The sequence below is a fragment of the Numenius arquata genome, chromosome 2 (genome assembly GCF_964106895.1).
Source record: "Numenius arquata chromosome 2, bNumArq3.hap1.1, whole genome shotgun sequence".
In the NCBI taxonomy this organism is placed as follows: domain Eukaryota; kingdom Metazoa; phylum Chordata; class Aves; order Charadriiformes; family Scolopacidae; genus Numenius; species Numenius arquata.
This window is the reverse complement of record NC_133577.1, coordinates 110085240-110111043: the sequence shown is the minus strand read 5'-3', so window position 1 is coordinate 110111043 and position 25804 is coordinate 110085240. Positions and strand designations below refer to the sequence as shown.

At 40.2% G+C, this 25804-nt stretch overlaps 1 protein-coding gene across 1 annotated transcript in view; it reads right to left on the bottom strand.

Annotated features, from left to right (window-relative positions):
- The window catches only part of PLXNB2 (plexin B2), a 114640-nt gene that overhangs the window by 45861 nt on the left and 42975 nt on the right, over positions 1–25804 (bottom strand). Inside the window, exons 5-14 of the mRNA XM_074161602.1 lie at positions 24118–24218; positions 21848–21974; positions 20009–20159; positions 17576–17690; positions 16768–16870; positions 16195–16296; positions 10659–10751; positions 9502–9583; positions 5007–5179; positions 2578–2726 (exon numbers count right to left, since the gene is read on the bottom strand). Coding sequence (XP_074017703.1) covers positions 2578–2726; positions 5007–5179; positions 9502–9583; positions 10659–10751; positions 16195–16296; positions 16768–16870; positions 17576–17690; positions 20009–20159; positions 21848–21974; positions 24118–24218 — 1196 coding nt within the window. The remainder of the gene's footprint in view (positions 1–2577; positions 2727–5006; positions 5180–9501; positions 9584–10658; positions 10752–16194; positions 16297–16767; positions 16871–17575; positions 17691–20008; positions 20160–21847; positions 21975–24117; positions 24219–25804) is intronic.

Sequence of the window (25804 nt, the reverse complement as noted above, 5' to 3'; positions counted from 1 at the left end):
CTAATACTTTTGTTGTGCATCCTGCTACCTTTCAGCTTTTAACTGCTGTATTTTCACATCTACAATCAAAATCCCTTTAGAATTACTGTTCTCTGAAAATAAATCCTCAGATAACCCACGCAAAATCAGAGGTCAAGGAATACTGGCTGAGAAAACACTACCTTAACTAACACTGCTGCTGAGTGATAGCTCGGATGTTTAAATTTTTATTTCAAACAGGTGATCCACAGAACACAAGCATGAAAATGCAATAAGGATTCGACACACTTGAAAACTGGGACAAATGCTTAATGAAGAGCTGATAATACAGTTAGATAAGGGCGTATATAATGTTTGTAGCCTGCACAGGCTTTCATATAGGACACACCCCGAGGATCACTGCTCATTTCCTTCACTCTTCCCCTCCAGGATTATTGCTGTTCTTCCTTAAGCAGTGCAAGACTGCTTAAAAAAACCCCACTCAAATAGAAAAAAAAACAACCATCCACCCCAAATTACTGGGTATAATGTACTTAAATCAGGACTTATAATAAAAGGATTGTCAAGTCCCTCTGCAGATCACTCCAGACTTTTCTGCCTGGGTACTGGCAAATGGACAAAATTCTCTAAATTCTTGCATGTCCTGGCATGTGTACGGCTGCCTGAGTCTGTTCCTCATCATCTCTCTACTGTATTCTTGGAAGTTGTATCTTCTTGTCAGGCAGAAACAGGAAATGGTGCCTTTTAGAGGAATTTCTACCATATGTCAAGCTAGGGAAAGCAGTCGGGGGCCGGGGCCAGGGGTGTGTGTGAGGGGGGAATGCCGTAATGTGGTTAGCAGGGATTTTAATTGAGAAAAGTTCCCTCCCCTCCCCAGTGCCTCCCAGTGTTGGCATTGCCTCCCCTCCCCCACATTACAAATGGAAAACTACAAAGAATGAGAACACGACTTCTCGAAGGCCAACAATTAAATCACCGCAGAGCCAGAAAGCAGCCTTAAGTGCCTTAAATCTCGCTGCTCTCTGGCCCATGGGAGCAACTGTCTCCTAAAAATGACTAGCTTTTCAGTGCAGAAGCATAGGGGAGCAAGACTAGGTTCTTATTATTTTTTTTTTGTTATTAAATTAATAAAAGAAGGTAATAATAAAATAAAAGAATGGAGGAAGAAAAAGACAGAAGATTATAGATACCTATTTGGAGATTTTGAATAACTTCTTTTTCAAGGATTCCCTAATGGAGAACATCCTTCAAAACTCCCTAATTTGTTGATAAATGACATTATGCAAGTTGCATTGTTCTCACCCATTACCACACTAGCAGAGCTTAGGAAACCAGTAATGTTGCTATGATACAAGGAACCAGTCATCTCAGTTCTGGCTCCTTTCCATGTATTTAAAAATATCAAAAAGCTTTAGAAAAAGCCAAAAGGCTGGGCAAATTCTTGTAAGACTATGCTGCATTTCAGTGCAGCTTTTACAAACAGTAAAAATAGGGAACGGGAAAAGATGACTGCAAAATTTGGGAATTTTGTGGGTGCTGATGCACGAGTGATAGCAATGGATTTGGGAAGCAGTAAGAGATATACAGCTATATATACATTCTTAAGTCCTAGGGGCCTGGAAAACTCAAAATGCCTGATCCTCAAACTGGCTAAGCCAAACATTTTTTAAAAGCTAGAAAACTCACTTAGGTATCTTCAAAATCCCTTTCAAAACACGCCACAGAAACAGCAAAAAATTACTGTATTACATTTTAAATTAACTGAATGGAAAGAAAGCCAAGGTTTCAATTGTAGCTTTAAATATCAAAAGTGAATGAAAGAAAAATCACACTGCTTAAAATATGTCATTACTCTTAATATTACTACTGAACCTTCATGCTATGCTTGTTATCAGCTAATATCAAAAGGGTATTTCCCTCTTGAAATTAGATGCTTGATATAATCTGCAGTAAACACTTTGATACCTAGAAGAGTCTAGGTACTTTGTTTTAATTTTTGGCACTGCTTAAGAGTGCGACAAGTAATCCACAAAACATCTACCAACCTGCTTAGGCAATTCAGCATCCATGGACTTGTTGGCTCTGCAATGAAACTTAGTCATCTAGAGCTGAACCAAAACTCTGGGCTCCCTCCCTGCCCCCAGGAAAGAAACTTTGTGGCTGGACTAAAACAAAAAGATGTGAGCTTCCTCTTGCTTTGCCTACTTTCCCATAAATCTTGTATACTTGGCTGCACTGTGGTTCAGATTTAGCAAAGATTTTAATGACTAGATGCACACCTACGATGCCTTTAATTTAAAAACAAATAAATAGTCTTGAGGTATCTGCAGTAAGAGTTTATGAAAGCTTTTCAAACAAATTAGGAAAAAAAATATCAATCAATCAGAAGCAGGATGCTACTACGCTATTGTAAATTTGTTGCTGTATTAGCATCTATAACAATTTTAAATAGACTCAGAAATATTGCAGGTATAGCGCACCAGTTCTTTCTTCTATTGATAATCTTTTATAACCACAGGAAGATCATCTTCTCCTGAAAATGCACAGAAGCTTCTTTTTTTTTCTTCTAAAATCTTGTGAAAAATATCCAGCAATTACCTTGTGGAAACAGAGTAGAATTCCTCTTTGAAAAGACATTCTTTGTCTGCCACCGTTATATTTTTTACATCTTCTGCTTTTATTCCCAAATTAGATCCCATTATGGTCAAAAGAATTCCACCACTTAGTGGTCCAGTTTTTGGCTCAATCTGTGTTTGCAGGAGGGAAAGAAAAAAAAAACCAACCAAAGTTAAATACTGCAGTGACCATGTTGCTCTTTCATATTATTTAAAGCTACTTAGACTTAGCTGTACTTGAAATGCAAAAGATGTTTCTTGTAGGACCCCCAAAAAAGCATCCTATGAAACCTTTTAATGTTAATTAATCATTTGCCAGCTCAGAACCAGTATTCATCAGCTGCAGATTTCGTGTCTCCTGTGGCAGACTCTTACGTACAAAACTCTTGCCTGGTGTTTACTCTGTTTTAAGTTTGCTTCCTCCACTAAAGCACTGTGACTCTGAAAAGCAAATGGATTGGGCTCCCTCCACAATCATTCCACGGAGCCTTTCCAGCATTTTTTTTTGCCATGATTTTCTCCCTTTAGGTTCACATCAGAACAGTGCACCTTTCTAACACACAGTGCTGCCCCACATAGTGTCTTCAAAAGTTCCTCTAGTCCCCTGATCTTCCTTACTGCATCAAATGGTAGAATGCTGCAGTATATGGGCTGATGCTAATGGAATAATTTGAAATTAAAATGAGGACTGAGAAAATCGTGCAGTTGCAGTGGACTTCTCAGGTTGAAATATCACCTGAGCAGGAACTTGAATTCTGCACATTTGTTGGGAGACTAACCTGCTTTCCTATTTGGAGCACCTCCAGCAAGACCCTTCCAGGTCTTCAGCTCTGGAGGGCTGCAAGTTTACCATCAAGAAGAAGGAGGTTGTACAGTCCCAAATGCAATAATTGGAAGCCAAACAAATACAGCTTCTGAAAGTCTGGACTTTTTTAATGTCTGCTCCATCAAAATCAGAGTTTCTTAGATCTAAGCAAGTCTGAGCACAGAGCCATGGCTGCTGCTGCCCAGCAGAATCACTTGCTCTATTTTCCCACTGGTTCAACTTCCTAAAACTTCTGCCCACTGACCATCCCTTTGCACTCAACCCATAAATAAACTAGCTGAAAAATGATCAACCGTTTGTGTAGATGTTTCCAAATGTTTTGTCCAAATCTGAAGCTAACAAAGGCTTTGAAAAAAACTACTCTTTTAGTATTCAGTATTTAATCCATAATCACGCACAAGCAGTATCCCAGGAGAAAACACTTTTATTTTTGTTAAGTTTCCTTTTCCTTCCCACTCAAATCATCTTTACCTGAGCACAGCTATCACACAAGTAACCTTCTCCACACTTTCTGTCGAGATTTCTGGGTATTTGCCTTCCTTGGCAGACTTCAACTGTTTACCTGCCATTTCTTCTTAGATACGCCATCATGGCCAACCTCATCCAGCGTGCTGCCAGTCTGCCTGTGCCCACACTGCACCTCCAATTGCACAGCATCAGGAGGTTCAGCGCCTCTACCAGTTTGAGCCATATGTTTCAGAATTAAAGAGTTCTGTCTTCAGTGAAACATCCCTGTTACAACTCTCAACCTCTGTCATACAGTTGCCACATTTTGTGACAGCCTGGGATGTGTTCTCATCAAACAGTGCGTCTGAGTTTAAAAGTACTGATACCACTGTTGCAGTAATTTAGATTTGCCCAGTGGAAGTACACATCATTCTTTTCACAACAATTATGCCCAGAAAAACAGTATTTGTCTTGTTGCTGAAAAGAACAAGGATTTATCACTTCTAACTTTGTCTACTGGTCCACCGAGGTGGACAACAGTCTTCCCTCGCCCTGGGTGAATGCTCCAACTGCAAAGTCAGGGGTGCACATTTGGCCTCTCTGACTTCTTACATTCAACTTCTACAGCCTTGGGTTTGATTCTAGTGTGGACTGGAAAATATCACTGACAGCTGGAAAACACACTGTGACGCAGAAACAACCTGGTCCCTTCTTAAATGCTATTTAAAAGTCCAGTTTGAAACCTGTTAATGGGCTTGCTAACGGCTTGTAGTTCCAGCAGCAGTTAACCTCTCTTACAGACTTATTGCAGATAGACAGGACTTCAGGAGAGAGAAAAAAATCGATGCTAATTCTCAAGAATCAAGTGCCACGTTTAAGCTTACACTGCTCGCCTGGCTTCTAGCACAGTGAGGACAAGGCTTGAAAAACAAGGAGTCTCAAAGACTCCATTCAGTCTCTTATTTTGAGTCTTTACAAATCTCTCACACGCATTGCTACTGGCATTATTTCCTTGCAGCTATTTCAGAGGCTTACTTAACACCCTAGGAAAAAAAACTGCCTTCTTTCAGTATGAGCTTGCTTGGATGCTTTCTCCTGAAAAATAATACACTGATAGGGGGAGAAAAAAGCAATCTTACACGAGTGATTTCTGGATGAGGACACGTGTCGGTGGGAGGAGCGTGACAGAGTTTTTCATAAACGCACTTGCTGGGTTTGCCATCTTCTTCACACCAGACACACTTATAGTCTTGATGGGCCGCAAGGCATAAGCTGCAGTCACTTCGTCCATAAGAGCAGTTGTACAGAGTCACTGAAATATGAATGGTAAATGCACTTAGACATTTTCCTCTGTTTTAACGATATTCAGTGTGCTACAGGAAGGAAAAACAATCCTATGTCCAAAGCCTACCTGTTGCTCAGTTGAGTAGTGTGAAGAATATGCACACTCTGTGCTTAATCCCTGAATGTTACTGAGAAAACTGTACTTTTCCCTGTATGGAAAAACCTGAAATCTATCCATGTGCACAGTATAAATAAACTATCAAGTAGAACCCAAATGCATTTTTGTCACTCAGGCATTGTCAAAACCTTTACATATGAAGTTCTTTCTTTGCCTGTCCTCAATGAACCTGCCTATACAAGTGTTCAAAGGCTGGTTCAAACAAACAGGTCCTCCTGGTGTACCAGGAGTCAAGACATAAACTCTTTATCGGTGTTGGTAGGGACAGCTATCAGCTGGCATGGGACCGCTGCCAGCTGTGCATTTAAAAGAAGAGAGCTGCCTTTGTTGGCTGTTTCCAGGGTATTTGGGCCTTTCCAAAAACATTGTTAAAGCCTGAACCGAATAAAAAGTTAAGATTTAATGAAGCGTTATCCTTTGTTCAGGTTAATACCTCTTCATTTCTCCATTCTTCTCTATTTTCTTGCTTTTGTTTTCCTTTTGTCTTGGATTGCCGTCCTGATGTATGCCTCATTCCTTCTGTAGTGGAGTTTAATTCTAGTTTTTCTGAGCCAAGAAATCAGGTCTGACAGTCATGCCTCTCTTACTGATGAACCATGCACCAACTGTCCCAGACACTAAGCTTGTTTTGGCCCCCAACAATCTCTAGCATGATGCACAGTCACTGAACAAAATTAATTTTCCCAAATAAATGCAAAGCCTCGAGACGTAGCTGGGTGGTTCAGCACCATAAGGTAAGCCTGGGCTTGCAAGAAAACATTTGGAGATGCACTTGAGAGCTAGCCCAGAAGAAAACAGTCTGAAAAGATGCCACCCATTTCTCTAGGGGAAGCACGCAAGTTGCACGGATTACTCAGAGTGAGTGTTGCGCTTCCCTGGGAAGGTGAGCCAATTATTGTAAAGAGGGGAACTTCTTGCTCCCTCCTTTTCTGCTCCTTCTCTTCATCCCTGCTTCTCTCTGGTTTTGGCTGCTCTTTTTTCCTGGCCACGTAGCCTTAGCCTCTGCCACCAGAGCTCTGGCACTTGTTGAGTCCTCTTGTAAATCAACTTAACTTACCAGAACAGCAAAAAACTATCAATGTTTCCTCCTGTGCTCTTCCAAGAGTTAAATGCGCTCGCAGATGGGAGTGGGGAGTATAAGACAAAGACTCAGCATCTCCCCTTTCCAGTAGCTATTTTATGTGCTCATTAAGTCTCAAGAAATGGTACCCTTTGTGACACTGGGTTTTTTTCAAAGGAGTTTCATCCTTAAAGATGCAGGAAGCAAAGCGAAGTAAACAGAGGTGATCAGATGTGGCAAGAGAGACTAGGATAAATCCCTTTGAGACTGCATATGGTAAAGGCCATCAAAAATGTCTATTTAAAGAAAGCTTTTATTCTCAGAGAAGCAGGACTCTAGAAAGGACACCAGCAAAAGCACGGTCCAGTGACTAACATTTCAATGCACTTGATATCTTCCTAGATAACAGCAGCAGCAGTAGCTTTTAAAATCCAATTCCAAGAGGCTAACACGTCAGATTCCTACTGAAATGAAAAAGTAAAACGAGAATGCTGATTTTCCATTATATTTCAGCAGTACCATTATTTCTCTGCCAGACATGAACAATATTACTGATGCCCAAAACTTGGCTACAGTCTCTCTGCACCTTGCATGAGAACATACAACCTCATAAGGGCAGTCTTTCTCTAAATGATGTATGTTTAAAGACCTGGACATTCGATTTCACATCTAGTCTTTAGTAGAATAACACATTTTTATTCTTTCCCTTACACTGAGGAGTTAATGCAATGATGAAGGCTTGGTTTGACCCTTCTTACATCTAATCAGCAGATCCACTTGATTTCAAGTAGCTTTACCAGCCCAAGCTCAGTCGAGACATCATTGGAGGTGTATGCAAAGCTGAGGGACTTTGGCATTTGTAAGAATGAATCAATGAGAAAGAGCATCCATTTGATTCAACCCCTATCTTGAATTCTCAAGGAATCGATGAGCACAAAACAGAATTAGCATCATTTGCTTCATATACTGAGCACATCAATACAGAAGTCACTGAGCAACAAATGTAACTCAAGCAATATTTTCAACAGTCTGTGTGTTAACTACTCACTCCGTATGTTGGATGTGAACATAATGCTGGGGAAACGCACCAGACTGACAGCCCTGGTGCATTGCTGTTTGCTTTTATAAGCAGAAGAGATGGTGCAGGCAGCAGCAAGGAAAAGTTTCCTATGTCTACACTGCAAATTGCTTTTGCAGGAACCAGATTGCTTTCTTAATCCAGCACTCTGAAAGGCTGCTACTGCACAGGGACCTGAGTGGGTAATATTGTTAAACAAATCTTCCCCTTGCTTTCCTAAACCCTGCATTTCCCGCCCACACTGCCCCATGGCCACCTGATACAGCATGGGAATACGCTTCCTGAATTACTTTGTTATCCTGCATTGGCTGGACAGGAATTTCCATCTCATCCCTCAGTAAACAATGTCAGTGCTGCAACGCCTTGACATCCCTCACATCCAATTGCATAAATGCAACGGAGAAAGCTACGGCCTTAAAGCATTAAACACTCCCCCTGTTCACTGATCAGCTCATTAAATGTGCCAGCAGCAAGCCACTCATTAGATTCCGACTCTTATCCATCACCTTGAGATACCAGCTGTGAAATCATTGATAAAAAGGACAAAGGATAAAAGGGATATATTGGATTTCATACTGTTCAGAACCCCTGATGGCTAGAGATGTAAAAATGCTATCGTAACTTAGTATTCACTAAGTGTTATACAAAGAAAGGGTTCTTTCACTGGCAGGTTCAAAGGTGCTTCTCAGCAGCAACCATATACCCAAAGCCAATTCTTTTCAAGATGCATGAAAAACATTACAGTCTGGATTTCATATGGCAAGGAAATTTAAAAGCAGGAGAGAATTTGGATTTAAAAAATCCCTTTTTTATTATAAAAAAGACATTTGTTGATAATTTTTCATTTTGCCTCTGGCAAGGGTTCTATATTTCAATTTGAAATATAACATTTCTTTAATAATTTAGCTACTTCTTTTTTTCTATGTTTTTCCTAGACTGGGAAAAAAGATGTTGGGAATATTTGGTCAAAATACTGCAGTTTTAAACACCACAGCCTTTGGAATGGAAATTAAGACAGTGTGAGACTGTAATATGACCTCCCCGTAACATTCATACCAGGTCCTCTTTTAAGTGCTTTCAACACTGCACACAGAGCCATAGGGAAAATCTTCTAAAAACGTATCTCTTTGCTGTCAATAAGAAAGGGAAGAAATTTAAATATTGTACAGATGGAAAAAAATGGTCTGAAGATTTAATCTGCAAAGGACATTACTTGGGGGGCAGTATTAGTTTCCCTGACATTGACTCATCATACTAGTAACAAGTGTGTTGCCTCACAGCTTTTTCAAGTTTATGCCTTAAAGTTCAGTCCAAAGGAGTGTAAGGTATGTCCCAGCTCCCAGATACGGCTCCGCTCGTTTTGATGGAGCTTCCTCCCCTCAGCTCAGGACTAGGCTCACAGACATAATTGCTTCATTGTTGTACATTGAAAGAAATAAAAATAAAGAAATAAGCAATTTATATCAAAGACCAAGTCTTTCTGCCATAAAACTTAATACACTTTTTGTTGCCATAGAAATAAATGAATAAAATAATCAGCTGAAAGCACACGGAATGTTTCTGTTTATTGCTGATCACCAGTAGACATAAAGACTCCAGAACCTGTCTGAGTTGAGACCCAGCTAAAAGTTGAGATTTCAGGTGAAGTTCATACGAGCGGCAGTGAGAAGGATCCCCTTTCTGCTATCGGGGGGGAAAGCTAATTGGGGAAAAGAAATGGTCATTGAAAAAACATAGATCAAACTACTTGAGTGTGTCAAACTCTGAAGCTTTGCTATTAAGATTGCCCTTCAGAGTGAAAGCAAACTTGAAAACAATGGTAGCATATTTAAAACTGCCTTTAATACATACAACACTGATGTTTAATTCATGAGGTTAGTATTAATAACTTTTGATCTGTCAGATTTAATTGTTTCACCTAAACCAGCAAAACCTACAAAGGTAATACTCTTATTTACATGACTCCAAATTCTGAAGGAACAGATTTCTGTTTACTGTAATTAACCTCCCTTTAATCCTGTATTTCATACTTACCCATCAGTTTGCTGTCAATCTTGACCTTATCTGTTCTTATGGATAAGTTAAGTTGTAGGGTTTCATTTGCACTATAGGAGAACTGGAAAAGATGACACAATAGAGATATTTATACCTTCGTTTGGCAAGGTTAATTTAATCTTTTTCTATGATACTCAATTATCAGAGCTGTGAAGGTTTTAGAAACTATCCCAAACCTTATGGTCCTTTTTTCATCTTGGCCAAATACACTTATAGAAAAATGTTTTAATGAACCTAATTCTTCACAATCAGGATTTTCAAGTATCAAGGGACAGCAGTATCTGAATACCCACTTTTCATTAATTTAATTTACATTTGGTTATAAGTATCCAAGTAGCAAAGGTACTGTTCAGATTCAGTAAGTATAACTGCTGACCCTGCTGAGTTCTCCCTTCCCACACCATCTGGCCCCATTACTTCCATGGACACGGCAGACTCGCACCACATGGAGGGGAAATCTCTTGCATCTTTAGCAGTGCAACCCCCTCGTTATAGCCAAAGCACAAGGTTCACGTGCTCCAAGACTCGAGCTTCTGCTCAGGTTGAGAGACAGCAGCAATAACAACCGGTGGGAAAGAAAAAGAGCAAAGAAAAATACAATGGCCTTATAAAGCAAACGCTTTGTGCTAGGCTCAAATGCTGCATAAATGCTAATCGGGTCTCAAAACTACCCTGCTAGTAAGCTTATAAGACATAGAGGTTAAAGTCAGCATAACATTTGTGAGTCCGACTTTGAGCCCGGTAAATAGACTGTTTTTTTGAATACCGTTTTCTTTCTCTGTAAAATAAACCAGAGTGAAAGAAGCATAGCTAGTAGTTTTTATGCACCAGATTGCATAAAAAGTGAAGAATAAAAAAGGAATGGTCCTGAATTCCTCCAGGGACAGTTCACTGAATCCATGGATTGCATAGATAGAGAAATCAACAGGAAAGATCGAGGGCTTTGAGGGGAGATCCCAGGAGCACTGAATCAAAGCTGCTGCCTTTGACTGCTACTGCCAAAGGAGAATCTCCATCAGAGGCGACTTTCTTCTCTGAGGGAAACTAATATTAACTCTACATTTCTGGACACATGTGGACATTGGAACTGTAAGAACTGAATATATTTGGTAGGTGAATCATATTTTCGCATTTACCTCTTTACTCGTGAATGAAAATTTTCCTTCATCTGATTCATCAACAGGAGCTTCAAATTCAAACTGGCTGTTCCCAACCACAAATTTTTTATCCTGTGGAAGAGAAAGGTTCAGCTTAAAATTTGTACAGCATCACCAAGAGTAATAAAATATCACCAGGCAATATCCTGTTCAGCACTGGAAGTAATAAGACCAAAAGAAGGCGGCTAACCAGTTAAAGTCATCTCCTGAAAATAAAGCTAGTGAAACAGTGAGCCAGCACGATCTGATGCTTTGCTGCACCGTTCCAACATTCACTAAAAGTGGAAGCACTAGAGCAATACAAATAAAGCAAGAACATATCTAGCACTCCGTTTCAGGGAACAATAAGAAAAAGCCAAGAGATGTGAATACTGGATGGCTTCGCACATCAGATGTGTTATTAACAGAGCTGTGTGCGTTCTGCCCTTTAAGGTTTTCTCTGTAGGGATCCTGGGCAGAGCAGGGATGCAAGAATTACGTGAGAAACTGGAATGAACATCTCTCAGACCTTGCTGGCTTTGTTTCTCTTGCCTCACCATGACTCCAGCTGTGTTTGCACAGGGTAATCTTTGATGGCAGCACCAGCTTAAAGGTATGCCTGCCTCCTAGATACCTTCTTCCCCCTCTCTTCTCCCTAGGCCCTAAATCCATTCATTCCTGCCTTTAGGCCACAGCACATACCGACCTGCACTGCACTGGCAAAACTCTCAGCTTGGCTGTTCTGTGATTCAGTTGAGGAACTGAGCTGGCTAAAAACCAAACACATCATCCCACGACACTATTTCTGTGCTGGGTCATTCTTCGGCTCTGGCCCACAGCACAGCAGCACAAACAGCTTTGCCAGAAGAACCAGAGAAAGAAATAAGTACCAAGGATATTTTCAGGCTGTATTGTTAGTAAATACTTATGAAATCAGAGCCTGCTGGGGGATGAGACCACTTTTACCTTTTCAGAATCACAGAACACTCTGGGTTGGAAGGAGCCTTCAAAGATCATCTAGTCCAATCCCACTGCCATGGGCAGGGACACCTTCCACTACATCAGGTTGCTCCAACCTGACCTTGAACACCTCCAATGATGGGGCAGCCATAATGCGGTCTAAACATACCCTCTTTCATACCCTCATTGTCTCTTGTCCTAGCACTACAGGCTCTGATAAAATGTCTTCTCTTTCTGATACGCCCCCTTTATATATTGAAAGGTCTTAAAGAGGTCTCCCCGAAACCTTCGCTTCTCCAGGCTGAGTAACTCCAACTCTCTCAGCCTGTCCTCACAGGAGAGGTGTTCCATCCCTCTGATCATTTTTGTGGTCTTCCTCTGGACCTGCTCCAACAACTCCATTTCTTTCCTGTGCTGACAGTTCTAGAGCTGGACGCAGTACTCCAGATGGGGTCTCACCAGAGAGGAGTAGAGGGTCAGAAACACCTCCCTCAACCGGCTGACCACACTTCTTTTGATGCAGCCCAGGTTATGATTGGCCTTCTGGGCTGCAAGCGCACATTGCTGGCTCGTATCTAATTTTTAATCCACCAGTATCCCCAAGTCCTGCTCAGCATGGCTACTGTCAATCCATTCATACCCCAACCTGATCATCCCAATATTGGGGAGTGCCCCGACCCAGGTGCAGGACCTTGAACTTGGCCTTGTTGAACTTCATGAGAACTTCACTTTGATGCCTTCTGTGGATGTAAAGAGCTAGTCCCTGCTTTTGTCCAGAACCGCTTGAGTCCTGGAGTACACGTCAAAAAAATAACAGTTACTTGATTCCTCTTTCCTGCTCCAAGGGTTAGTAAGTTGTCTCCTGCTGTCATCTAAGCCTTGTGTATGAGGATCTTACCCTATTTATTTGTAGATACTTCTTCAATGCTGGAATCAGTGGTAACTCATGGGCCACTAGGTTTTATTTAACTAGTGCAGTGGAAACCTTTCCTATTGCACCTTCACTGTGACAGGTTGGGTAGCAGTCACAAGAGCCCACTAAGGTTTGGAGCTGAGGAGGAGCACATGCTTTAGCCAGGTAAAGGGCCTGACTCCAGTCTCTGGGAGGCTTAGGGGAACAGACCTTTCACTTCTTTGTTCTCAGAAGTCGCATATAGAAAATAAGCTACTGACTGAGCTCTGGAAAGACACTTCTGAAAGTTTTACAGCCCATTCTGCTTTACAAAAACCATCTACATACTCCAATTTATAAAGCACCTTACAAATCCCTTTTTTGAGGAACGCTGCCTTACTTTCCCCACTCTACATTTCAACATACCATGTATTTTTCAAAAGTGTTCAAATTCTGCTGCTGCTGCGTAAGGCTTTCCCACACGCTTAACAGAAGGCACTGGGAGAAGAGGAGAGTTTCGGTGTGCATGACAGCTGCCACCTGAAATCAGGAGTTGCTATACAAGGCTCTTGAGCAGAAGGCTACAGAGCTCCCATTCAGCAGTCTGGGTGCAAGAGGAAACACATAGCAAACACTGGGAAGTGGATTACACATCAGACACACATGACAAAGACGAATCCAAATGGGAAATTACTTTTAATGAAAATCTTTGGAGGGCTAATAAGCTTATCTTGATGCTGGTACATTTGTCTCTTCTACTGTGCCAATCTTTCAAGGACTCAGCTGGAGAATGCCTCTCAGAAGTTGCATGCAATATGACTGATCAGTACTAAACTCTCCTCTCACCCGCTTGTTCTGGATGAGACTATTCCCAAGAGAATGACGGCAGCTTGGATTTACTTCTCCTTCCTACTGAAATTCTTTCAGAAGAAGGAAAGGCAGAAGAACAGCCAACAGCTTCTCCTCTTTTAGTCTATTTCCCTCCAGCAGAAGCCCTCATGAGGAGATTTATTCATTGTACTGTAAGTGTTCACAAGTTAAGAGGTGCATATAAAAACTGTGAGCTTATTCTTACACCCTCAGTTCTGCAATAGCAGTTTTAGAAGCTGTACATGTCTCCCACTCACTGGGTAAGGCCAGACCTTCACTGCTAATCTCCACCTAGAAGCAGAGATGCTTATATGCATGATATTGGTTAGTGCACTTAATCACCCATGATTGTGCATCACCCCTTAAAGCAAAGTACAGATTAAACCAAAATAATAGAGATAGTAGTTCAAAGTGACAACAGAACATTCATTATTGCTTATCAACTTTCTCTAAGCAAGAATTTAGGCAAAGAAAATAGGAGGAAAATGGATATATACCTATGTTCTAATCAATAAAGACCTTAAATGTGCTTATAGCTGCATGACTGCTACCTCCAAACACACTGCAATGCCCAGCATATCTTGAGGCAAAACGGTTTCACATGAGAAGCCACATGCCATTTTGCCTTTGGGCTGCGGGCCAACCCCTACAGAATATCCATCCATGGCTTCTCCTGAGCTACCCTGCCCTCTATGAGATGTTTACCAAAGGCCGTGTTTAAGTTATGCCCTTACTCAAATGAACTTTCAGTAACCAAAGTTATTGCTTCAGATAGCATGACCCCACAGGCATGAGTGCCTGGATGACTGTGACTATTTCATGCCTTATTTGTCTGTTTTCACGTATACTCAGAGGTCTGTGTATACAGCTGTAGTCACTGTGTGTGCCTATTTAAGTCCTGGCACTGAAGGCATTATTATTCTGGTTTAAAAATGCACCTCTGTACCAGGATATATGGGGCTGCTCCCATGACAGAGATGACGTTCATACATGGCTCTCACCTAAGAAAAATAATTCTGACATCATTTGACACTCATTGCTCTCCACCATCTTTCCAGCCTAAAGCCTGTGCATTCATCTTCTTACAGAGACTTGAATTCCATGTAAGACTTCCCAGTTCCAAGTTAAATAAATGCATACTGGGTCTGGTCTGTAGGCAATTCATTAAACACTGCTACCCATGATAAAGCGTTCAATCCACAGGATGTGTCTGCCTTCGCTAAATGTAATTGATACCTTACAGAAAAAAAAAAGTGCAGAACCATTTTTGTTCCCTTTTGTCTGCTAGTAGTTCAGAAAGATTAAAGTTCTTATTCACTGAATGATAAACTAGATGAACGAGTTTTTGGGTTCCTGCTGCTGTTGCTCCTCCTTAGAGGAAAAGGGTCCTCTAGAAGTCAAATTCAGCACATCTAGATTATGCATCTGCCCTGAATTTGTTTTTGAGAGAGAATAGGCTCTTCCACTTATATCAAGGGAGCAGGGAAAGATTTTCCTCTTGTGCAGAAAAACAGCTCCTCACAATGCTAAACAAAAGAATTGTGAATAAATTCTCTGGAATATTTTCTGGTTTTAGCAGAGAGAGCTGTGGCCTTTAGGTCCCATGTTGTGTCCGGCATCATGCACACAGCCAGACATCCTACCAGGGACCAGTCCTGGCATCTCGGAGAACAGATCAAATTCACCAAATTGCCTTTTTTTTTTTTTTTACATATATTTAAGGTCTTCCAGCAAGAATGTTTATTTTTGCACTTATGTTTGTATAACATGGTCTTGATATATGTACAATGTAGTGATACATAGCATGATCTTCATATGATTGTAGTGCTTGTGGGTTGCTTTTTACCCTTCTCTGAATACCCTTCTTACATTGCTGCTCTCCAGACCCTTCCCATCCCTTGGCAGGCATAGCAGAGGTGATAGAAGGACTTTGTAAGCCGTACAGTACTTCAATTTGGCAAAGGGGAAAAAAAAAACCACAACTCAAGAAACAAGAGCCTTTTTTCCCTTGATAGATGGCTAGTAGATAAAGCAATCGATGCAATCTCCAGCGTATCTATCATTAATTCACATTTACACAAAACAACACAGAAACAAACAATAGAAACTAAGAACAAAACTAAGATCTAAGAAGTGTTTTTTAAGCTTTGTTTTTATCAAACTAACAATAATATTTTATGCATTGTGTAGGTTATAAAGCAATTAAAAGCTTGGAGTCAAACTCTGGCTTCTAAGAAGCTTTGTAATTTACTTCCTGGAAGCATGTACTGAGAAAGAGAAGCCTTTGCTACAGCTAAGAAAATACCTGATCTTCTGGTTTGATGGTCACACACACACACAAAACCCCCCAAAAGATTGTTTTATCCAAACTAAGAAACGTTTAATTTCTGAGTGCATTTTTTTGTTTGAAAAGTGAAAACTCAATTGAGTACATCAAGTGATGTCATTCTAGAACAAAAAAAGTGAGCATTTAGTTAGAAAAAAGATATGAAACATTCACAATTCCTAAATCTCCCCTTATTTCATTAGATGAAAAATAATTGTCAAGTGTTTCAGCAGGTCCAACCTGCATTCTTGAAAAAAACCCCACATCTAGTAGCTAAGATATTTTGTCCAGCTCTGATTCTTGTCTTGGTGGTGACTCTAACACAGTAACCAATATTATATTAAACTTGAATGTGTAGCTCTTTTCCTTCTTTAAAACCAATTACAAGCAGGATCTCCAAGGAACACAAACTAATGCTTTAGTTTAGGGGTGTGGCTGCAGTTCAAGTGCAATTCACACGACAGCTAGCTTTGAATTAATCTGCTTACCCGATAATAAGCTAGATGTCTTCCCTCAAAATACACCGTTGTTCGGTACTCCATAGGTATTATTGGAGGGTTAGGGTTTAGAAACTGTGGGCATTCTTCTTCCTGGGGAGAGAAACATTTTATATGTTATTCCAAATAAAAAGTCTTATCACAACAAGCTCTGATGGCCTTCGGACAATGGAATGATTGTTCTGAAGAACTTCATGCTTAAAATACAGTGACAGATTTGATTACACCCTTTCAAATTAGACATGCTAAAAATGACTGCAGCATATGTCAAAGCTGTGGGTGATTATCTTTCCCAGCCTTGAAATCTTGTTCCTCCCATTGAAGCAAAATAGTCAAAGGAACAAAAATATCCTTTCAGGAGTTATTCAGTTTCACTGCCCCTCCTCAATCACACCCTTAAATTCCCACCCCCGCACTGTCACTAAAAAAAATATCTTACACTTCTGGAGTTAACTTTAGGATCATTTTTAAATCCCTCATTCAACCAACTGATGTGAGAGAAAAAGCAAAGAAAATATTGAAGTGTTCTAATAAAAACCTAATAATCTTATTTTTAAACATTACCATATTTTGTTTAATCACATCCTGTGCTGAAGAGGACTCTTCACAGATATGTCTCTTCCAGTCCCACTGGCAATTCCATCTATTGCTTGCACAGGAATAGCATCTACAAATATAACATGATAGTCATGACAAACTGTCAGGCTTTTCCCCCCATTGACAAAAAAGGAAAATGAAATTCCATCTTTATTCATTGAGGGTAGATCAATCTGTTACAGTGTCCTTACTATATTAAGCTGAAAACTTCATACTAAGAACAGTTCTTGAACCCAAAACCTATTTTCTCCGCTAAATCTTTGAACAGGAATCAGAAATCCACAGCATCTTGTGCTAACTTTGAGATCAAGTCTGAGAGGACTGGAAATGGTCTTGATCACCCTTCATACATAAGATGGAACAAAGTGGGGTTTGGGTTGGCTGCGCCTGTGTTGGGGCAGCACCATCTCAAGCAGGGCAGATGATGGGAGCAGAGTCAGCTTTGATGGTCCCAGTGGAACCCAAAGCACAAATCTAACGTTTCAGGGAACAAGTAGGTAAGCAGATGTCAATGGAGCCCACCTGCAATGGAAACCCAATGAACTAGCCTTTAACTATATGTGCCATGAATACTCCCATTCCACGTGTTTTATATTACCTTGTGCCCTTCAACCATTTTTCAACTTCATTAAAATGTAAGGAAAAGGATTTGGACAATGGCAAATTGAGTGCCAAAGGCCTAATTATGAAACGATTGGGTAACTCAGCTGCCAGTTACCTGAAAGGTACACGCTACAGGATCTAAACACCTAAGTTAAGAAGCTGAAATACTTACGGCTGATTTTCAAAAAGATTCATTGCTTCTTCACAGTCATAAAAAGGGTAAGTATGTGACGCAAAAAATATCTTGTTATTTCCAAAGGTTAACTGAAGTGGAACTGAAACATGATCTATTACAAAAGAAAAAAAAATATCTAAGTGGTTGTTGAATTCTTTAGCTCTTAAGCTGAATGATAGAATGATAATGGTTTTATTATTTTACAGGACATAAGCAAATATTTAACTATACTGTTGACACTCTGGATCTCGTGACCTGTTATACTTCAGATCTATAAGCTCTGCTTTGTCTTTCTAAGCTTTGCAAATTTTTCAGCACATGGTTGTCAGAAGAAAAGCGGAGATGTGATAAAGGGAAGAAGCAAAATTATAGAATAGCTTTGTTTCACGGAAATGTTTCTCAACGGTGCTATCGTCATGCTAGAATTTTTAAAGAGTCTAGAAGAACAAGGAAAACTGAATAAGGACATAATTGAGCACAGATGAAAACTGGCACGAGAACAGTCATTTTAAATAAAACATTTTCTTAAATATGGATATGTCTGCATGTAAAATTACTTGTTTCATTTGTGGATTAAAACTGTCATCGTCATAAGAATTAAAGCAAGTGATCTTTGTGGTTAATGCTGAACAGTGCCTGCAATGCTAAGTTACCACAGGCACTTGTGATCTTCACTTTGCTGTACACGATTCCTCCATAAATGTACTTCTTGTCTGGATCATTACTGAACTAAGAGTGGAAAATCTGTCTTCAGAAATGGGTGCTTTCCTCAGTGAAGCTGTTTGAAATACCTTTTGCAGAAATCATTAAGCCCTTGTCGCAAGCTATTTCACAAGCTATTGGGCAATTTCAAACTCTGCGTTCCTTGAACAGGTTCTTTGAAGAAGCTGCTTGGCTGGAAGTCACCTCTGCCTGCACTGGGTCCCCTTGAATATTTCAGACTGGTAAGAATGCCAGGGGATTTCCTAACAACGGGACTGAAAAAAAGCAGCCTTCCTCTCTAGAAACGTCCCATTTCCTTTGGAGCCAACCACAGCTAAAGTAACCCAGACTTTTCCAAACTCAATAGGGTTTCTTAACAGTAAGTGGGTGGCTCAGAACTTTTTGTCACGTGTTACCAGGAACCACTGCCAATGCTAATAACCATCTGCCTTCTGCTGAAGTGTCTGCCAAGCTTCTAAGCACCTTTATACTACTTTTGAACATCCTTCCAGATGGATCCCTGTGCGACAAACTCAGAGAGGTGTATTTTTTCCAGGTGACTTCGTTACTTGAATTCCATCTCTGAGAGGCTTCTAGTCTCACATTTTATGCTGGAAGACGTCAAGCTGTCATGTTTATCAACCTGGCTGCTTTATGTCCTGCTTTACAAAATATTTTGGGAATGTGAATTGGCCCTAAATAAGAAAGTGCTGCTTTAGCACAGCATAATCTGATACTGTGGCACATCCCAGCTAGTTTAAAACTTGAGTGAGATTTTAACATCATTAGTCTTCCTGTAACTGAAACTGGATTTTGACCTGTTTCACTCTTAGGAGAATTGAAATGTATCTTAAAAAGTCCTTCCGAGTGCCGCTCTGACAGTTCATGGCTGTTTCGATACATACAAAAGGGTTATCCTCAGGGATACCTCTGCAAAAGCATCTGGTTTTGGTTGTTGTTTTTTTTTTTCTTTTTGTTTCTTTAAACTTGATACATAGTAATCAGCGCTGTGTAACCAGTTTTATTCCATGTGTTTATGCATAAAGACGGATGAACTTAAAGCATGAACAAAGCACTATCTAGGAAATAGCACAGGAATTATGGTTGGCAACAGACCTTAAGCATATAATCAGTGGTTCAGAACAATGATACAGCCTTTAATTATACGATCACACATTTTTCCACTGGACTTACTATAGCAGAAGCTGGAGGGCACTAGCAGAAAAGGCGGAAGCCTTGATGAAAGAAAGGACAGCCTTGTGACACGGACCAGAAAACAAGCCACTGAACTACAGATGACTAGAGCAAAACTAAGACATCAGAGGCAGAAAACTTCACATCTGAAGCACTTGTGCAGCTCTTCTGGCCCCACAGCTCGAAATTATTAGGGTAAAATTAGAGAACCTGGGTTTTGGTTGTTTGGGACACAGAGTAACACCTCTCTGGCTCTGTGCCTATGCCTCTGCCAAGCTCCTGTTTCAGGTTCCTGGTAGAAACACTTGGAATGCTTGTAAATACAACAATGGAAAAAGTTTGAGCAAACTTTTTTTTTTTTTTTTTTTTCCCCCAAATGTTTGAATGAACAAAGTTCAGCAATAGACTATTTGGGTAAAGGGACTGGAAGAGGAAAAGTAACTTGTATGCAGCTCATGTAAGAACATCACATTAGAAGCAGCAGGCTATGTTCTTTCTTCTTATTATACATGGAGGGTAGCAATATTTCTTTACCTTGACCTCTTGGTGTTGGAGGAATTATATCGGGTGGATTACAGATAATAACCCCATCTTTTAATTGAGCATCATGGACTGTTTCACCAAATGTACACAAAACCTTGTCACTGTCAGTCAGAGTTGGCAACGGACTTACAGTCAGTTCCACCTGGAAACAAAATTTAAAAAGGGTAAAATACTTGAAAGAAGTGAAACAAGACCCAGTAAGATTTATGGCCAGAGAACTTCAATTGCTCTTTTTTTTTTTGGCCAATGATGATATTTTGGCTAGTATCACAGAAGATGGTTCTCCATTTTAATTTCTTCCCATCTGCTAATCTTTTCTTCTTATACCTCTACCAGTTTTTCCAAGCTGGGTACATATTGAATTTGACTCGTGAAAAACCCTCTTGTCCTGTCAATGCATTAGTTCAGAACAAAAATGCCTGTACAGACACACCCAAAGCCTTTTATTCTTGTTCTCAGCATCCAGTTTAGCAATAGTAAACAGAGTGGTTAGCACTTAAATCCTGAAAACTTAATTAAATTTACATTAACCTTACGTGTTACTAGTGAATAACGAAACCAAGGCTGGATGGGCTGGAAAAGCTGGAGTTTGAAAGGTCTGAACATAAAAGTGGCTTCCTCAAGACTAAATGTACATGCAAGAAACCCAGTGAGATCCATCAGTGCTGCTGAAAAAGGATTTCTGAAAGAATGATGGTGAGATCTTAACCTCCTCAAGGAGATTGTCAACACAGAGTGCATGTGAGAAACTAAAAGCAAAATAGAAAAGGAAAACTTAACAAGGAAAGAGGAAAGAAATGAAATGCAACTTTGGATGCTGTCCTTGATTTAATGCATCAGGTGTGTTAATTATATAGTTTAACTTTTTCCATTTTGTATTGCCAGTAGAAATGACAATCATCCCTTTCACACTGAAACTGGTTCACTATGTAATGAGCTGCAATGTTTTGGTGAGTAAAGGAATCATAAGGAGACAGTGGCATTAGCGATGGTACAGGCAGCATGTAAACACTCATTTGAAGTTGGGTTTGGTTTTGGTTTTTAGGTATTTTGGCCTCAGATGCTGATGTGAGATACCAGAGACTTGTCAACACAACTTGACAAGATCTGAACTAAGAGAAGGTGTGGATTTTAAGTGGACTAGTTACACTCCACTAACATTTTGTTCAACACAGAAATGGCCTTAACACTATGCTGTTTACGTAATTTAGGAATGGAATTAAACTGACTTGAATTAAAGACTCTTTTTCGCCCAGGAAACCCTCAGTCTGCACTGGGATGCTCCATTTAGAGTTAGAGCAATCTATGACACCCTGGTCACAACCTGAACACTCAGTTTTGTTGCCACAGAGTAATTTTGCACGCTGAATTTACCTTCTCCATGTACCCAGACTTCACTGTGTAGGCGAATCCACTGCTGATTTTAAAACAACAGCTTATGGCTTCGCTACTTACTTAAGTTTATGCTCAAGCAAGTCGAAAGGGCAGCATGAAATCTCCCCTATCAATTACTTTTTATGGGTTACACAACATTGTGCAACAGTTTCATAATAGTCAGATAAGTGTAAGTGCTTTATCATCCATACTAGTGCATCATTTTGGTTTACAGAGAAGGTCAAAAAGAGCATTTCTTAGAAGAAAACATAAACTGCAACCTTCAAAAACAGTAGGCAAGAAAGAGCACTGTCAGAAATGCCAGAGACTGAGACAGCCAAAACAATATCCTATTCCTAGTCACCACTGTGCATAAAGAAATGCAGATATTCACCTTCTTGGTAGTTACATCAATGTACTTTAAGAACATGCAGGGAAAGCACTTTCTTGTCATACCTTTGCAGGGGCTCTGCGACTCATATTTAGAGGGTCTGCACTAATGATAGTCATGCATGTGCCACTTGGACTCCACAGCCAGTGGTTCTCCTTATCAGCTGTTCCACAGTCTGCCTTCTTTGTGCACCTGACAAAACAGGAACAAAAAACAAAGCAAAGCAATATTATAGCTGGACTCTGCTTTTTCTGAACTACAACAATTTCAGGATTAGAGAATTACAACACAAGATGACTGGGAATTGGCTTTAATACTGACTATTCAGGTTGTTAATAGAGAACTTTTAAGAGAATAAGTGGAGGAATAAGTATTGATGGTTTGAGATATCAAAAGCAAGTGGGGAAACATATACCTATAATATTCTGGACACCACCTTGGATTAGACAACCCAAACCCATACAGAGGCAGTAATATTTAGCACAGGAGCCATAAGACAACGGAGCCATTGCTGATCATCTGAAACCAGGGTGATTAACCTTCATTGTAATATAAAACAAACTCCTGAATGGGTGGGCACAGACTAGTTCAAGAGGCAGGTCAAGAGGCAGACAACCATGTGTTGCCAGTAAAAAGAGACCTGATGCATGAGAGCACCAATGCAACAGGAGTATTGCTGGGGGCACAAAGGCTTGTGGAGACCTCCCATGCAACCACAGCACTAGAAATGTTACTTTTGTAGTGAATGTTTTCATTAATTCCTGCTGCTATTTAAGACCTCTCCCTGCCAGGGCACCATTACCATTAGGGGAAGACAATAGCAGTTGTGCAGCCTCACCAAAAATATTGGGAGATTTTCCCAGCTCACGTAAAAGAAGGACAGAAAGAAGAGATGCTGCAGTGCAGAAGCTGCATACGTGGCTACAAAAGCTTGTTGAAGCGTGTGTGTGGGGACAGTCTCATGCGTATTCCTTCCATTCTGTGCAAAGCTTAGGAGAAAATGCTGCAGGATCTCTGGCTGCTGGGGCAGAAGACTATTAATCAGGGGCCTTAACACAGTGCAGTTACTGCACAGCTCGGTCAGCCCTACCCTTAAAGATATAATTTACATACAGAGTCTACGTTCATATAACATATCCCTAAGCACATTATTAAGTGTTGTGTGTCATCATGAGACAGAACTTGCTGCAGATGGGAAAAACATTAGAAATTAAACATATTTTTTTTCCTCATTGGAAATAAATACTAGCAAATGCAAAAATTCATGTTTGCCTGTTCCCAGAGACCATTAATACTTTGAGATATTGAGGTCAGTGTTCATATCAGAAACCTGAAGGGAAATCTAAGGAAAATTGCCTTTTGTATGATATATGACATGGCCTTCAACTCCCAGTGACCCAGGAGGAGTTCAAGGTGTATATTCCAAATCCCAGGTTTCATCCACAGCAACCAAAACCCAGGCTGGAAGAGTTACAGTATATTGCATAAAGCTGCACGCACTGCATACGTTTCTCTGCAGTGTTCCATATTCTGCTACACATCAGGCTGATAAGTAACTTAATGTGATAGTTCACATTTTCAGAGAGGAAACTAGAAGCCTGAAATTCATCTGCATACTATAATTAAATAGCCCCTTTGTTCCAACAGCAAGTACTTAGGATCACGGATTCCCAACCGCTCATGCCAAGGGGTTAATTAACTTAGTAGTCAAAAAGAGAGCTGCAGGACCGCTCTTCCCTATTGCCACTCCAATCAATGAAGAGTGCAAAGAAGAAACATTCCAGAGGTGTTCAGTGCTGTCCTAGTTTACACATGTTTGAATATTAATTCACTTAACCTCTGCAGATAGTTAGCCAAATGCCACTTTCTGCTCTCCTGCAGTTAGGTGAGGGTTCAGTGTAGTTACTCGTCTTGAGAGATTACATTTATACAAAAACAGCGTTTGAGATATATACTTTATTTCAGACATGAACAGTTTTTTTTCTTTCATGCAGTTTTACACTTTCCTGCTCTACATGCTATATTTTCTGAATATTAAATAGGGAGCACTCTTTTAATTTCTGGGAGAACATTTGACCATACAGTTCAGAGAGTGATAAAACATGCAGTTTTACTGATTTTCAGTACCAGTACAAAAGTATATATTTTCCCAAACTAATCAAATCTGCAGAAGTCAATGGGGACTTATTCATGTGCACCAAAGATTGATAGCAATGTCTGTGTGATAAAATTAAATCACTATCAGGAGCATACTACACCAAGCAGTAACCCATGGCAAGTGTCAAAATTTGAGCTATTCCACTGTTTGCACCCAAGAAGCACTGGCAGCACTCACCTGCCCTCTCTCACACACCAGCCACAGTATGGATCCCTCGCTTGAGTACATTTTTCACAGTCTGAATATTTGTGGCAGTCCTGCACAGGTAGCCGATGCACCTGAAGAACCAAAAGTAAGGCAAATCGTAAGGGATCTGAAGAGGTCACAAGGAAATTGAAACATCATTGTACAGCACTGTTGCCTGTGGCAGCAGAATACTTGACCCTGTATTATTCTGATGAGAGTTCACCTTGATTTTAAGAACATCCATACGAAACCACAGTCTGGTTATTTCCCCCTTAGCAAAGTCCAAATCCACACACTTTTCCTGCTTTTTTTTTTCCACTCCAATATTCTCTAATCTCTCTCCAAAGTAACATAGGACATTGTTATAATTCAGAATCATGAGGAGGTCTTACAAAAATCGAGCTTTTCAGTTCCTTCAGTTATATTACTTCTGGAAATCTGCATTACAGCAGGCATTGCAGGACAGAAACTGTGTCAACAACGCTCTGAATTCAAGAAACAGCTATTTGCAGAACAGATACTTTCAAAAGGCTAATTTGGTACTCGCTAGATCATTTTTTAAAACAAAATATCCTCCCCTCCATATCACTAGCACGGAGATGAAATCATTTGGAAATGCAACCATCAGTGGCACTTCTAGCCAGAAGGCATTTCAGAAAGTCTGCAAGCATGAGAGCACCAGGGCGCTTCAGGTTACTGCACTTCTCCACGCATAACCCTCCACCACGCAATACATTCACGAAGGAAAATGGAAATAATTATGACAGGAAGCAGCAGGGAAAAGAGCATCATCAGTTCTCATGTCTCAGTCCCCCAGTAAATATACAGCTTCTGGTTTTGATTTCCTTTAGTGCCAAGAATAAACAATTTGTCTTTCTTGGTGCACAGAAAAGAAGCCAGCACACAACCATCTCTTTTAGTTTTGCTGCTGAAATGATGCAAGAGGAGAATGGGACATTCTTCCTGTCCATGACTGAGTTTTACTTTTAAAGAGCACAAAAAGTCTAGCAACAGTAACTCTGAGATGTAAGCTTTGTTTTTGCTACCTTATCCTCTCATTTAAGACAACTGGCAGTTACAAACCTACTTTGAAAGTCTGAGTTTGGCCTTTTCTTTCAGTTTCCGAGAGTTCAGTCTGACTCAGTTAAGGAAAATATCGATATTGGGTAGTTTTCTTGCATGTATTAACACAGAGGTTTACCTTTTCAGCACTCTTTCCGCTCCCTTCTTCTTCCACAGATTCTTACCTAACTGGAGCTGAGTTACTGGCACTCTGTTTCACTAACTGGTACCCATGAGTAATTTAATATCCAGTGAATGGCTTTTTTTATGACAAAGTATTTATTTCATAATTCTGGCAGGCAGAAACAAGCCCTAGAGATTGCCGTCTGTGCAAGTTTTATGTAAACTTAATGGATTTTTAAAAAAATAAAATAAAAATAGCAGCTCCATTTACAGCCAGCTTCAAAACGCAGAGAAACTAATTTTAGAGATTTTCTAATTGTCACTCTTAATCAAAGAAAGTGTAAAAGCTAAACAAGCAAACGGGCTAGTGATTGTGTGAGTGACTGCCAAAGGCTTCTGCTTTCCTCCCAATATGGTATGTACCATAAGGAACCTGGGATCCTACCAGTGATGTTCACTTGTAACGAACCAGCCTGAGCGTGGCAGGGGTGGT